General features: G+C 44.9%; 1 protein-coding gene and 1 pseudogene across 1 annotated transcript; one reads left to right on the plus strand and one right to left on the minus strand.

Annotated features, from left to right (window-relative positions):
* Window positions 1-274: 274 nt before the first annotated feature.
* Window positions 275-4,199, minus strand: LOC124661395 (annotated as a pseudogene).
* A 1,881-nt stretch (window positions 4,200-6,080) lies between these two features.
* Window positions 6,081-6,695, plus strand: LOC124661405 (B-box zinc finger protein 32-like). Its single transcript, XM_047199265.1, has one exon. It carries the CDS (start codon window positions 6,081-6,083, stop codon window positions 6,693-6,695), a length of 615 nt encoding a protein of 204 aa, XP_047055221.1.
* The last annotated feature ends 8,758 nt before the right edge of the window (window positions 6,696-15,453 follow it).

Here is a 15,453-nt window from a genome sequence, read left to right on the forward strand (position 1 = left end):
TCACTGAATTAATAACATCAGTGACAAGACTTAGTGCAGAATCAACAGAAAAGGCGACACAAATATTTGACATTGCACGTACAGTTTATTCCAACCGGCCCAACTCACATTCTGTCTCATTAAGCCCGAGTACAGGCAACCTTGTCCCAGTCGCCAGTTCATCAGATGCCTCTTGGGTTATTTATTCATTTCCATTATGCATCTGTTGAATCAGGTACTTAAGGAAATTAAAATCCTAACTACCAGTACCTGCTTCAACACTATCCAGATACCCCTATAGCCTCTTCAAGCTCTTCTTCCTGGCATCGACCTTCTTCTTTTCAACTGAAATTTTGACACCAAGCAGGCCGTCCTTCTTGTGTATTGCTGAGCCTCCTACTGCAGGATCAGAAGGGGCAGCATTCTGATCATGCAAGCATAGAACTTTGGTTGAGGTAGACGTAGATGACAGTGTTGGAGCCAATGGTGGGTTCTTGCTCACAACAATTTTATTACTCTGACCCACATTTAGAGATGTGGTTGACTCACAGATAGCTCCGGTCTTGGCCTTATTTTTATGTTTATGTGCATGAATGCCCGTGTATAGCCTGCACATGGAGCACGATGACTAGTTAGAGCTCTATGTGACCTGATTTGGTAGAAATGGTAGCCATGAGATTCATGGCCATGTGCTAAAATCGCTTTGGGATACATAATCCTAATACTTCAGTTTTGTCAAGAAAAGATCTGTGAGCATCATTCCAGGTTTAAAAATAAAGAGTTGAATGTTGACCTTGCAAGGCATGCATACTCCTCATAGTTTTCAAGTAGCATCTTTCCAGCTTGTTCATTGAAGGCAGATTTGGGGATTTTTTTTTTATGAAACGGAGGCAAAATCTTTGCCTCATTCTATTAATTAAGGAGAAGTTTTTGGACAAGATAGTCCTTACAAAACGGTACAACCAACGGATTACTCTCCCGGCAAAATTTCCCCTACATATTCGGGGAATGGTTCGATCAGAAGGCACCTCACTACCTATGAGACATGATAACAAGGAACCCATAATTAGTCTCCCACATGCTGTGAGAGCGGACAAAACCTATTCCTAATCCCTAGCTATCATGCGGTCATTTTAAATCACAAACCAGCAACTGCTTGCAAGAGATCATGTGTAGATCTCAATACTCCATAGAATAGTGGCTGAGTGTGCGGCAATTTGAGCTTACTAGCAGAACATGCCTTAATCCAAGACTAGGGCTCCAATCCTTCTTCAATGTGTTCACACATATCTCACCACTAGTTGCTATGTTTGGAATGAATATTTTTGTCAAGAAGAATCCTTCAAATCAATGGAGAATGTAGACATTCAATGTGAGGATTAATTTCAAGAAATAACTGCAGTACCGACAAGGATGATTCAAAAGTTCAACAAGCTCATTCGCAACTTCCTGTGGACGCCGGATGAAGAAGCAAAAGGTGGCAAGTGTCTGGTTAGCTGGAAAAAGATCTGCTCTCCGAAGTGCTATGGTGGGCTGGTTGTCAAGGATCTGTTGGCTTTCAGCAGGGCGCTACGCCTTCAATGGTAATGGTACCGTTGGGCGGAGGAAGATCGGACGTGGAAGGGCACTGCAACACCGTGTGATGTCTCTGACAAACAGCTTTTTGCAGCTTGCACAACCATCTTACTTGGGAACGGAGAAATTGCCCAAGTTTTGGTCTGACCATTGGCTCCAGGGACAAGCCCCATCGTCCATCGCGCCATTGCTTCCTGTCCTTGCGACGCGGAAGAACCTGACAGTTAAGGAGGGTCTTACAAATCGAAGATGGATGAAAAAGGTTTGCATCGCATCCAGAGCGCAGAGCAGCTGGAGCAGTTCATCAAGCTATGGGAAACAATTCAGACTGTGCAACTTAATGAGAATTGTGATTCCATTGTGTGGAATCTTACAACAGCTCAGCGGTACTTGGCTTGCTCTGCTTACAACTCCCAATTCTATAGCAGGATAAATCAACCAGGCTTGGAGAGTGCATGGCATATCCACGCGGAGGGAAAGGTGAAGTTTTTCTTTTGGCTTCTCCTCCGCAACTGGACGGCTGACCGTCTCAAGGATAGAGGATGGCCTCATGACGATGTGTGTAGCCTTTGTGATCAGGAGCTGGAGTCCGCGCAGCATCTAGCATTGCATTGCCCTTTCTCCAAAGAGGTGTGGGCCAAGTTCCAGAGCTCCAATCCTGATGCTGTTCAGTGAATAATTGATACGGCTTCAATCCCTGCTTGGTGGGATGAATCTAGACGAGGCAAGAAGGATGATCAAAGGAGGAAAGACGTCTCATTTACAGTCTACACAATTTGGCACATCTGGAGGAGCGTGGGCGCATAATTCTTCAGAAGGAGTCGTTGGCTGCATCTGTCGCAAACTTGATTAGATCAGACCTGGAGCTCCTCGAGTTAGCTAGGGGTTGAGTTGTATAGTAAGGTTTGGTGTACTCTGCGAGTCCTTTGCATGTGGTGACAAGTGTAAATTTGAGCCAGCTGCTCTTTTGAGCCAGCTTCATATAAATTTAGTTCCCCCTTCTTTAATGCATAAGCAGAGCTCCTGCTGTTCACCATAAAAAAAACTGCAGTACAGACAATTGAGAAGTTCCCAAAGATAGTTTGGGGGAGAGTGAGGGAAGTCGTGACAGAACAATAGCTTCATTCGGAATACCCCATTCTCATATGGAGTTCCAGCTGCATCATGTCAAGATTCAGACTTATAGGCCACAATATTAAAGTTTGCAATAGGGAAAGGAAAAAAGGAACTCAGACACTTGAGGTTCTGTAAGAAAATGCACTAGCGAAATGAAAAAAGATTCATCGATACTTAACCCTAAGCAAATAATGTGCTAGAAAACCGTCGAATAGCAAAAGACAGCATTACATGCACAACTAAAAGAGAGATCAGCCGGGCCACACGGATATGTTAATTCAACAGTGCACACCCAAAATAATGGAAGATGAAAACAAAAGTTACTCTTGATAGAATCTCACCAGGGCCCTCAATATCAGCACAAATGGTGGTGAAGTCATCATCATTAACAATAACTTTAATACCTTCTGTAGGCGATTCATCAAGATTTTTGAATTCTTTAGCCAATTGCTGATGACATTTGGTGGGAGGTTCTCCTTGATCGCCTTTGAATGAACATACCATCAGAATCATTAAAGACGAAAAAACAATCTTTTACAGGTTTAAAACTTTCTGGTACTTACCATGAAAGCAAAAAGAGCAGACGGCTCTAAAACACTACCGTGCTCCGAGGTTAACTGCACTTATGATTTTACGTGTTCCAGAATAGCACCTTTAAGAGATTATGTATTATTGAAACAATATCAAATAAAAACAATCTAGCAGTAACTATGTCTGTAATTTAAGAAATTGAGTACAATACTTTTCTGAAAAAAAATTATAGTGGGGGAAATGCAATATGTCAGTACTACACGGTTTCAAGTTTCACTAATACAATCGCTGTTGCAAGGATGTGCGTAAGTTTAAAAAATATCATATCTAGTAATATGCAACATGTGACTAACCTCTACAAGTGTAGGTGGTAACTTAATGATGCTAAGCATTCCTGCAACATGAGTTATGCATGAGTATGGAAACCAGAAAAGTTTTGGAATTAACACTGACAGACATGCTCGCTCGTCAGTAGTCACTGCTACAGGTACACTCCGGGGCTGGGTACACTCCATCCAGGAGCCTGTGTGAACAAATTCACAGACCCCAGATAAGCTGTACAAGCATAACACTGACAGACATGGCTATTTTTCCTACATAAACGAAATACATTCAGATGGATTCTTCTGCTAGGACCGACCAATACATAGCGCGCGGGTGAAGGAATCTGAGAGTAGCCGGGCCCCAAAACGGAAGAAACCGATTGCTCACCTAATGCCGACGCTGCGCAGGCGGCGAACACACCGCTCGCGCGCCTCCGCCCCCCGGTGGCCCGGAGAAGAGATCGAGCCGGCCGGCAGGCAGGCGCTTCCTTCGGGATCGTCAGCGGCGAGGAGGAAAATGTGAGGGAGACGCACTGCAGGAGTAGATGCTGCGACGGCGGGGAGGGGACGGCCGGCGCCAGTCGGAGTCGCGGAGGCGCGCTGGAGCGTAGGACGGTAGGAGAGGCAGCAGTATGACAATTTGCAGAATCGGGACTGAAATGATGGAATCCACATAGGAGACAGGCGACGAGACCGTTGCGTTCTGTTGGCGGCCCCCTCGCAAGCACGGCCCAGAAGGCTGAGCTTTTGGACAGATTGTGATCCAGTTAAGCTACAGCCCGGCCCGGCCCAGTTCAGCCGCCGACTCACTAAGGCCTTGTTTGCTTGTTTGGTACTAGAGATTTAGCGGGATTAGCGGGGATAATCCGCTCCAAACTTTAAATCCCCACTTATTCCCAATGCATGTTTGGTGCTAGAGTATGAGAGAGTTTAATCCCCACTTTTTCTCCAAATTTTAGTGTAATTTTTTCAATCCCCAATACTCTACCCCTACCTAGTGGATTGTGGATGGGGTTTTGTGGGGATTGAGTGACAGTAGTGATTCACCCAATACTCTAGAGTATTATCCCCACTAATCCCCACTGAAACACTAGTACCAAACAAGGCCTAAGAGTTGGAATCGTTTCCCGTGATATCCTGCAGATTACAAATCGGCCTCCGGGAGGATCGCTTTTGTTCGCAGCTCGCGTCCACCACGTACGTACACGATGTCCGATGGCGACCGCCTCTCGGATCTCCCCGACGATCTCCTCCTGCGCGTCCTCTACTTCGCCCCCGCAAGGGAGGGCGCCTCCACCGGCGCGCTCTCCAAGCGGTGGCGCGGGCTCTGGCGATCCTCGGGCATCCTCAACCTCGATGCACGCCTCGCGGGCGAGGACCACTAGGACGAAGATTCAGTGACTGGAGTACATCAAGTCACGCCGTGCCTGGACCTTCCATCTGCCCCACATTCTCGATCCAGCGGTTACAATCAAGCGATTCTAAAACTTTGCCGAATTTGTCTTTTTTACTGTGCCTAAAATATAAAATATTTTTCATTGAAACTTTTTCGTACTTACAACATAGTTCGTTGGCAACATGTACATTTTACCACCAAAAATAGCTGAGTTCATGCGAGCCAAGGTACATGCAGACTACCAAACGCGGCCTTTGCATATCGCGATGTATGGATGTTCAAATTGAACGCGACCCGCGTGCCTCCCGTTGGTGAGGGGCCATGATCCGTGATGCCTCCGAGTCCACTAAAAGCATCGCATGGTGCAGCATGTCCTCACACGGAGGAAAGAGGAAAAAGAAAAGAAAATGGAACGCTGCATTCCAACCCCACCATGAGTCAGTCAGCGAAGAAGAAACAACCGAAAGTCGCATCGCATGCCCCCAAAAGCCAGTTTCCTTGCTTGCAGGACGGGAGAAAGAATGAGCGGTGACAAAGAACCCGCCAAAACCACGACCGACCAGCGGAGCTAGGCAGTTCGAGCGGGACGAGGTTTCGTGGCCAGGGATGGCTCTACGCGATCCAGACCCCACGCCGTCGATCGACACCGTGATGGAGACCGATCGTCAACCCCAACGAGCGGCTCACGGCCCCGCCGTATGCTCGCGATCCCGGCGATCAACCACGCGCGGCCACTTGTGCGAGTGCGTTCCCAGGTGTCGCCCGCGCAGCGGAGGACGAGCACACATGGCCATGCTCGATGTACTACGTCCTTGTGCAGGACGGCCTCGCTCCGTCCACGTCCGACCTTCCTTGCCCAAGGAGAAGAGCTCGTTGTGGTTGTGGGCTTCGACTCGCGTCCGTCGTCTTGCATCCATGGCCACGCAAACCTTCACGTCTAAGATACGGGAGAGCACCACACCACACACTGCGACGACGGAAAAAGATCTCCTTCACAACAACTGACGAGCTCTCTCCACGCGCGCCCCACGTCGGGCTCCATATCCTCGTCCTTAAATATGCGCCGAGACGAAGGGAACCACACCACGCTGCGTCGACCGTCACCGTCTACTCCGTCCTGAAACACCAGCACCTCACACCGTCTCTACGTGCCTTAGGAAATGGAAGCTGCGCTCGATGGGATGCGCTGCGCGCTGTGCGGCGCGGTGGCGCACGTGCACTGCGCCGCCGACGCGGCCTTCCTCTGCGCGCCCTGCGACGCCGACGTGCACGGCGCCAACTTCCTCGCCTCGCGCCACCGCCGCACGCGCGTCTCCGCGCCCAAGGGCAGCCACGACGACGTCGAGGACAACGTGTCCGCGACGTCGTCGACCTCCTGCCTGTCCACGGCCGACTCCGCGACGACGGCGGCCATGGCGCCGCAGCGAGGCCGGGTGACAAAGCCCAGGACGAAGCGTCGCGCGCGCGGCGATGCAGTGCTCGAGGTCTGGGCCAAGCGGATGGGCCTTGTCGCGCCGGGTGCGGCGCGCCGTGTCGCCTCAGCGGCCGCGCGCGCGCTCCAGGACAAGGCCGCGGCGCCACGCATGCCGCTACGCGTCGCCATGGCGGCCGCGCTCTGGCGGGAGGTGACGGCTAATGGCTCCCACGAGGCCACCGGCGACGCGCTCCGGCGTCTGGAGGCGTGCGCGCACGTGCCGGCAAGGCTTGTCCTCGCGGTGGGGCGAGCGGCCGCCCTGGACACCGAGGAGGGCTGGGGCGAGTGCGCGTGCGCGTGAGTCGTGAACAGGCACATGACTAATCACAAGGGTCAGCTTATTGCCTGTTCCTTCACATTTCTAGACTAGAGTAGAGACTAATTGTGGATCATGTCACGGGCAGCTAAGTGACCGTATTTCTAAGTAATTTAGTTGAAATGATTAGGCTTTTGAACTAATGATCGCTTCTTGCCGATAATTCACTCAAGAAAGATGAAACATTGGGGAAATGCACTTTGGCTCATAGGAGCATATGCTCCCATTATGTGAATCCACATTTTAAAGTGTCAAAAAATTCTAAACTAAATTTTTACATGTACATCTAGACATTTTATATTGGTACACAAGTTTTCAAAAAAAACTAAAAATAATTGTGGCTCCTGTAAAAAAGACAAGTTTTGATGCTATAACACGACTACGTACATGATATTTTTTTGTCTTTTTTGTACATGTCATATAAAATGTTGTTTCTCCACGAAAATTTGTGCACTAACATAGAATGTCAAGATGTACACCAACAAATTTATATCAGAATTTTTTAATATTTTTAAAATTGTTTTTTAATTATTTTATATAATGAGAGCATTTGCTCCTATGAGCCAAATTGCCACCTCCGAAACATTGTGGTTAGATAGAACTTAGAAAGGACGGAGAAGATTGCCCGTAAGTCTAGCATTATTGCCGCTTATCCTACATACCATGCCCGGAGAGCGGGAATGGGGGAAAATGGTGGCGTCGGATTTGGCGGCGAGGCATAGTGTAAATAGTTGGCGCCTTTCGGCGGGAGGTGATCAAGTTTTTCCCACATGATTTTTTCGGACACGGATGAGCTCTCGCTATCCCTCCCTCGCATGAGCTCGGCGTAAAATTCCCCTTGCGAGCGCGAGGAGTTGTTGGCTTGCCAGGAAAGGCCGAATCGAGCATGCATCCTCATACATGTTGGGTTAGTTTAAGTTTAAGAAATGTGTGTTGTAGAAAATAATTTCACTTTTCGCAAAAATAAAAAAATTCACCGCGGGCAACCAAACTCCTGATTTTTCTTCTCCGTAGATGTGAGAAATGACTCCACGAGAAACAAAACAGGTCCAAAAAAAATTATATGCAATGCATGCGACGTGGATGCGTAGTGAGTAACAAGAGAGTGAGAATGGCCAATCAATGATATGTGTCCCCCTCACCAAAATTTGAAGGGGTACGTGGTTTTCCCCTGTGTCATTTTTTAGCTCGCAAAAATCTATATCAAGACTTATATACCCTTATATAGATATACTATTTGTATTTAATGTTTTTACTGGTCGATATGGCCGATGGAATATTTTACTCATAGATGTTTGGTTTTTCAGCGTATACCATTGTTTGCACGTCTGACTACTGAATAATAGACTTAAACAGATCGTACGAGCTACTCTAGAGCTTGTACATACACATTTTTATTCACTTTTAATCATTATGTCCCTGGTAACGAAGAGGTACGAAGATATCTTAATCATTCACGTGTTTCAATTCACCAAAATGTGAAGGAAGGGGGCACTGAAGCAAAAGTGTACGTAAGCCATGATCTATACGGTGTGCACTAGCAACCAACAAAACACATTTGCATCGGGCGGTGCTATCACTTTCCCTTTCTTGTTCTCTATCCAAACGGATTTTGAGCAATCGTTTGCAACCGTGCTGTCGAAAAATGTGTCTATCTTCAGACCCGACGCATAATGTTCGACCCATTCATAATATGCGGCACATTTGAGTCTGCACGGACACTGCGCGCGACCGCTCGCTTCTCCCATGGACCCGCTGGAAGCGACCCTGGATCGATACGTTTTTTCAATCAGCGCAACTTTAAGCACAACAACTGCCAGGAAGGGCAATCGCCGGAATGGCAACCGCTCGACGCGTGAACCGCCGGAATGGAGTGCGGACTCATAAACTGCCGCCGAAGAGCAACCGCAACCCTCTTCGATTTCTGCGTCACCATTCATCCTCGCTCAATAAGACCCCTACGTCTGCGCATTCGGATACTTCAACCGGCCGCCGCCATTCATCTCTAACTGATGGCGCCATGAGCTACCTCTCTTTGCCGCGACATTGGTGGGATAGAACTTCCACGCCGAGCAGCTCTAGCTCCCCACCGACGATGGCCAGGAGGAGGAAGGGCACTCCGTCTCCGACGACGGCCAGGAGGAGGAGTGGGATGCCATCGCCGACAACTGGGCCATGTGGACATGGCTAGAGGCGGAGGAGGCGGCCGAGGAAGAGGCAGCGGCAAAGGAGGAAAGGGGCTATGCGAAGGCGAAGGCGGAGGCACAGCCAGCGTGCAAGAACGACGAGGAAGACACCAAGGACTACTTGTCGGAGGGGGACAAAAGCTTCTCGAACGCGTCGAACGCCACGAGCTCTTCCGAAGAGGTGACGAGCAGGAAGCGCCTCCGTGATGATGCCGAGCCGGGGCCCTCTAAGAAGAAGTAGGTTAGTTAAAAATTACTTTGAACATCTTTTTTTTGTAGTTTCTATTTAAATTTGTTTCAAATTTTTGCACTACTTTGATAATCATACATGGTAGTACAACGAACCGAAAATAACAAAAATCACAAAAGACACAAACAGAAACGCGAGCCAAAAAAGAGAGTTATTCAATACTGTATTAAATCTTGTAACTGTGAATTAGCGTTGTGAGATAGTATCATATATTTCACTTTATCAAATGAGATGTTGTGGTAGCTATTTGATGGTGCTTATCGTAACGTCGACTTCACACTGTTGGGGAACTCCAAGAGAAAGGTATGATGAGCAAAATAGCAAATTTTCCCTCAGTAAGAAACCAATGTTTAATCGACCAATAGGAGAAAGACGTGACTTCTGAAGATGTTGCTAGCTGACTAGTGGCAGAGCGCATTACCGGCTGATGGCGTGTATTTCACACGTTCGTTGGGCAACCCCAAGAGGAAGGTATGATGCGCACAGCAGCAAGTTTTCCCTCAGAAAGAAACCAAGGTTTATCGAACCAGGAGGAGCCAAGAAGCACGTTGAAGGTTGATGGCGGCAGGATATAGTGCGGTGCAACACCAGGGATTCCGGCGCCAACGTAGAACCTGCACAACACAACCAAAGTACTTTGCCCCAACGAAACAGTGAGGTTGTCAATCTCACCGGCTTGCTGTAACAAAGAGTTAACCGTATTGTGTGGAAGATGATTGTTTGCAGAAAACGAGTAGAACAAGTATTGCGATAGATTGTATTTCGAGTAAAGAGAATTGGACCGGGGTCCACAGTTCACTAGAGGTGTCTCTCCCATAAGACGAACAGCATGTTGGGTGAACAAATTACAGCTTGGGCAATTGACAAATAAAGAGGGCATGACCATGCACATACATATTATGATGAGTATTGTGAGATTTAATTGGGCATTACGACAAAGTACATAGACCGTCATCCAACCGCATCTATGCCTAAAAAGTCCACCTTCGAGGTTATCATCCGAACCCCTTCCGAGTATTAAGTTGCTAACAACGGACAATTGCATTAAGTATGGTGCGTAATGTAACTAGTGACTACATCCTTGAACATAGCACTAATGTTTTATCCCTAGTGGCAACAAGCACAACACAACCTTAGAACTTCTCGTCACTCGTCCCAGTGTCAATGCAGGCATGAACCCACTATCGAGCATAAGTACTCCCTCTTGGAGTTACAAGCATCTACTTGGCCAGAGCATCTACTAGTAACGGAGAGCATGCAAGATCATAAACAACACATAAGCATAACTTTGATAATCAACATAACAAGTATTCTCTATTCATCGGATCCCAACAAACGCAACATATAGAATTACAGATAGATGATCTTGATCATGTTAGGCAGCTCACAAGATCCGACAATGATAGCACAATGGGGAGAAGACAACCATCTAGCTACTGCTATGGACCCATAGTCCAGGGGTAGACTACTCACACATCACACCGGAGGCGACCATGGCGGCGTAGAGTCCTCCGGGGATGATTCCCCTCTCCGGCGGGGTGCCGGAGGCGATCTCTCGGATCCCCCGAGATGGGATCGGCGGCGGCGGCGTCTCCGGAAGGTTTTCCGTATCGTGGTTCTCCGTACCGGGGGTTTCGTCACGGAGACTTTTTATAGGCGGAAGGGCAGGTCAAGAGGCGGCACGGGGCCCCACACCACGGGGCCGCGCGGCCAAGGGGGCCGCGCCGCCCTATGGTGTGGCCCCTCCGTGGCCCCTCTTCGTCTCTCCTTCGGACTTCCGGAAGCTTCGTGAGAAAATAGGCCCCGGGCTTTGATTTCGTCCAATTCCGAGAATATTTCCTTACTAGGATTTCCGAAACCAAAAACAGCAGAACAACAGAATCGGCACTTCGGCATCTTGTTAATAGGTTAGTTCCGAGAAAATGCACGAATATGACATAAAGTGTGCATAAAACATGTAGATAACATCAATAATGTGGCATGGAACATAAGAAATTATCGATACGTCGGAGACGTATCAGCATCCCCAAGCTTAGTTCTGCTCGTCCCGAGCAGGTAAAACGATAACACAGATAATTACTGGAGTGACATGCCATCATAATCTTGATCATACTATTTGTAAAGCATATGTAGTGAATGCAGCGATCAAAACAATGTATATGACATGAGTAAACAAGTGAATCATATAGCAAAGACTTTTCATGAATGGCACTTCAAGACAAGCATCAATAATTCTTGCATAAGAGTTAACTCATAAAGCAATAATTCAAAGTAAAGATATTGAAGCAACACAAAAGAAGATTAAGTTTCAGCGGTTGCTTTCAACTTGTAACATGTATATCTCATGGATATTGTCAACATAGAGTAATATAATAATTGCAATAAGCAAATATGTAGGAATCAATGCACAATTCACACAAGTGTTTGCTTCTTGAGGTGGAGAGAAATAGGTGAACTGACTCAACATTGAAAGTAAAAGAATGGTCCTCCATAGAGGAAAGGCATCGATTGCTATATTTGTGCTAGAGCTTTGATTTTGAAAACATGAAACAATTTTGTCAACGGTAGTAATAAAGCATATGCATCATGTAAATTATATCTTATAAGTTGCAAGCCTCATGCATAGCGTACTAATAGTGCCCGCACCTTGTCCTAATTAGCTTGGACTACCGGGTCATCACAATGCATTGTTTTTACCAAGTGTCACAAAGGGGTACCTCTATGCCGCTCTGTACAAAGGTCTAAGGAGAAAGCTCGCATTGGATTTCTCGCTATTGATTATTCTTCAACTTAGACATCCATACCGGGACAACATAGACAACAGATAATGGACTCCTCTTTTATGCATAAGCATATAACAACAATTAATAATTTTCTCATTTGAGATTTGAGGATTGTTGTCCAAAACTGAAACTTCCACCATGGATCATGGCTTTAGTTAGCGGCCCAATGTTCTTCTCTAACATATGCATGCTTAACCATATGGTGGTAGATCTCTCTTACTTCGAGACAAGACGGACATGCATAGCAACTCACATGAAATTCAACAATGAATAGTTGATGGCGTCCCCGATGAACATGGTTATCGCACAACAAGCAACTTAATAAGAGATAAAGTGCATAATTACATATTCAATACCACAATAGTTTTTAAGCTATTTGTCCCATGAGCTATATATTGCAAAGGTGAATGATGGAATTTTAAAGGTATCACTCAAGCAATTTACTTTGGAATGGCGGAAAATACCATGTAGTATAGGTAGGTATGGTGGACACAAATGGCATAGTGGTTGGCTCAAGTATTTTGGATGCATGAGAAGTATTCCCTCTCGATACAAGGTTTAGGCTAGCAAGGCTTATTTGAAACAAACACAAGGATGAACCGGTGCAGCAAAACTCACATAAAAGACATATTAAAAACATTATAAGACTCTACACCGTCTTCCTTGTTGTTCAAACTCAATACTAGAAATTATCTAGACCTTAGAGAAACCAAATATGCAAACCAAATTTTAGCATGCTCTATGTATTTCTTCATTAATGGGTGCAAAGCATATGATGCAAGAGCTTAAACATGAGCACAACAATTGCCAAGTATCACATTACCCAAGACATTTATAGCAATTACTACATGTATCATTTTCCAATTCCAACCATATAACAATTTAACGAAGGAGAAACTTCGCCATGAATACTATGAGTAGAAACCAAGGGCATACTTGTCCATATGCTACAGCGGAGCGTGTCTCTCTCCCATAAAGTGAATGCTAGGATCCATTTTATTCAAACAAAACAAAAAACAAAAACAAACCGACGCTCCAAGCAAAAGCACATAAGATGTGATGGAATAAAAATATAGTTTCAGGGGAGGAACCTGATAATGTTGTCGATGAAGAAGGGGATGCCTTGGGCATCCCCAAGCTTAGACGCTTGAGTCTTCTTGATATATGCAGGGGTGAACCACCGGGTGCATCCCCAAGCTTAGAGCTTTCACTCTCCTTGATCATGTTGCATCATACTCCTCTCTTGATCCTTGAAAACTTCCTCCACACCAAACTCGAAACAACTCATTAGAGGGTTAGTGCACAATATAAATTGACATATTCAGAGGTGACACAATCATTCTTAACACTTCTGGACATTGCATAATGCTACTGGACATTAATGGATCAAAGAAATTCATCCAACATAGCAAAAGAGGCAATACGAAATAAAAGGCAGAATCTGTCAAAACAGAACAGTTCGTATTGACGAATTTTAAAATTGCACCAGACTTGCTCAAATGAAAATGCTCAAATTGAATGAAAGTTGCGTACATATCTGAGGATCATGCACGTAAATTGGCTTAATTTTCTGAGCTACCTACAGGGAGGTAGACTCAGATTCGTGACAGCAAAGAAATCTGGAACTGTGCAGTAATCCAAATCTAGTACTTACTTTTCTATCAACGGCTTAACTTGGCACAACAAAACACAAAACTAAGATAAGGAGAGGTTGCTACAGTAGTAAACAACTTCCAAGACACAAAATAAAAACAAAGTACTGTAGGTAAAAACATGGGTTGTCTCCCATAAGCGCTTTTCTTTAACGCCTTTCAGCTAGGCGCAGAAAGTGTGTATCAAGTATTATCAAGAGACGAAGTATCAACATCATAATTTGTTCTCATAATAGAGTCAAAAGGTACCTTCATTCTCTTTCTAGGGAAGTGTTCCATACCTTTCTTGAGAGGAAATTGATATTTTATATTACCTTCCTTCATATCAATAACGAGCACCAACAGTTCGAAGAAAAGGTCTTCCCAATATAACGGGACAAGATGCATTGCATTCAATATCCAAGACAACAAAATCAACGGGAACAAGGTTATTGTTAACGGTAATGCGAACATTATCAACTTTCCCCAAAGGTTTCTTTGTAGAATGATCGGCAAGATTAACATCCAAATAACAATTTTTCAGCGGTGGCAAGTCAAGCATATTATAAATTTTCTTAGGCATAACGAAATACTTGCACCAAGATCACATAAAGCATTACAATCAAAATCTTTAATCTTCATCTTAATGATGGGCTCCCAACCATCCTCTAACTTTTTAGGAATAGAGGCTTCGCGCTCTAGTTTCTCTTCTCTAGCTTTTATAAGAGCATTTGTAATATGATGTGTAAAAGCCAAATTTATAGCACTAGCATTAGGACTTTTAGCAAGTTTTTGCAAGAACTTTATAACTTCAGAGATGTGGCAATCATCAAAATTCAAACCATTATAATCTAAAGCAATGGGATCATCATCCCCAATGTTGGAAAAAATTTCAGCAGACTTTATCACAGACGGTTTCAGCAGTTTTAGCAGTTTCGAGCAGTTTTCGCGCTTTGCATTAGAAATGGAAACATTGCTAACACCAATTCTTTTATTAGTATTAGTAGGAGGTGCAGCAACATGTGTAGCATTAGCATTACTAGTGGTGGTAATAGTCCAAACTTTAGCTATATTCTTCTTTTTAGCTAGTTTTTCATTTTCTTCTCTATCCCACCTAGCACGCAGTTCAGCCATTAATCTTATATTCTCATTAATTCTAACTTGAATGGCGTTTGCTGTAGTAGTAATTTTATTATGATGATTCTCATTAGGCAAAACTTTTGATTTCAAAAGATCAACATCAGCAGCAAGACTATCGACTTTAGAAGCAAGTATATCAATTTTTCCAAGCTTTTCTTCAACAGATTTGTTAAAAGCAGTTTGTGTACTAATAAATTCTTTAAGCATGGCTTCAAGTCCAGGGGGTGAATTCCTATTATTGTTGTAAGAATTCCCATAAGAATTACCATAGCCGTTGCCATTATTATAAGGATATGGCCTATAGTTGTTACTAGAATTGTTCCGGTAAGCATTGTTGTTGAAATTATTATTTTTAATGAAGTTTACATCAACATGTTCTTCTTGTGCAACCAATGAAGCTAACGGAACATTATTAGGATCAATATTAGTCCTATCATTCACAAGCATAAACATAATAGCATCAATCTTATCACTCAAGGAAGAGGTTTCTTCGACAGAATTTACCTTCTTACCTTGTGGAGCCCTTTCCGTGTGCCATTCAGAGTAGTTGATCATCATATTATCAAGAAGCTTTGTTGCTTCACCAAGAGTGATGGACATAAAGGTACCTCCAGCAGCTGAATCCAATAAATTCCGTGAAGAAAAATTTAGTCCTGCATAGAAGGTTTGGATGATCATCCAAGTAGTCAGATCCATGGGTTGGGCAATTTTTAACCAGAGATTTCATTCTTTCCCAAGCTTGAGCAACATGTT

This window comes from Lolium rigidum, chromosome 1 (genome assembly GCF_022539505.1).
Source record: "Lolium rigidum isolate FL_2022 chromosome 1, APGP_CSIRO_Lrig_0.1, whole genome shotgun sequence".
Taxonomy (NCBI): Eukaryota; Viridiplantae; Streptophyta; class Magnoliopsida; order Poales; family Poaceae; genus Lolium; species Lolium rigidum.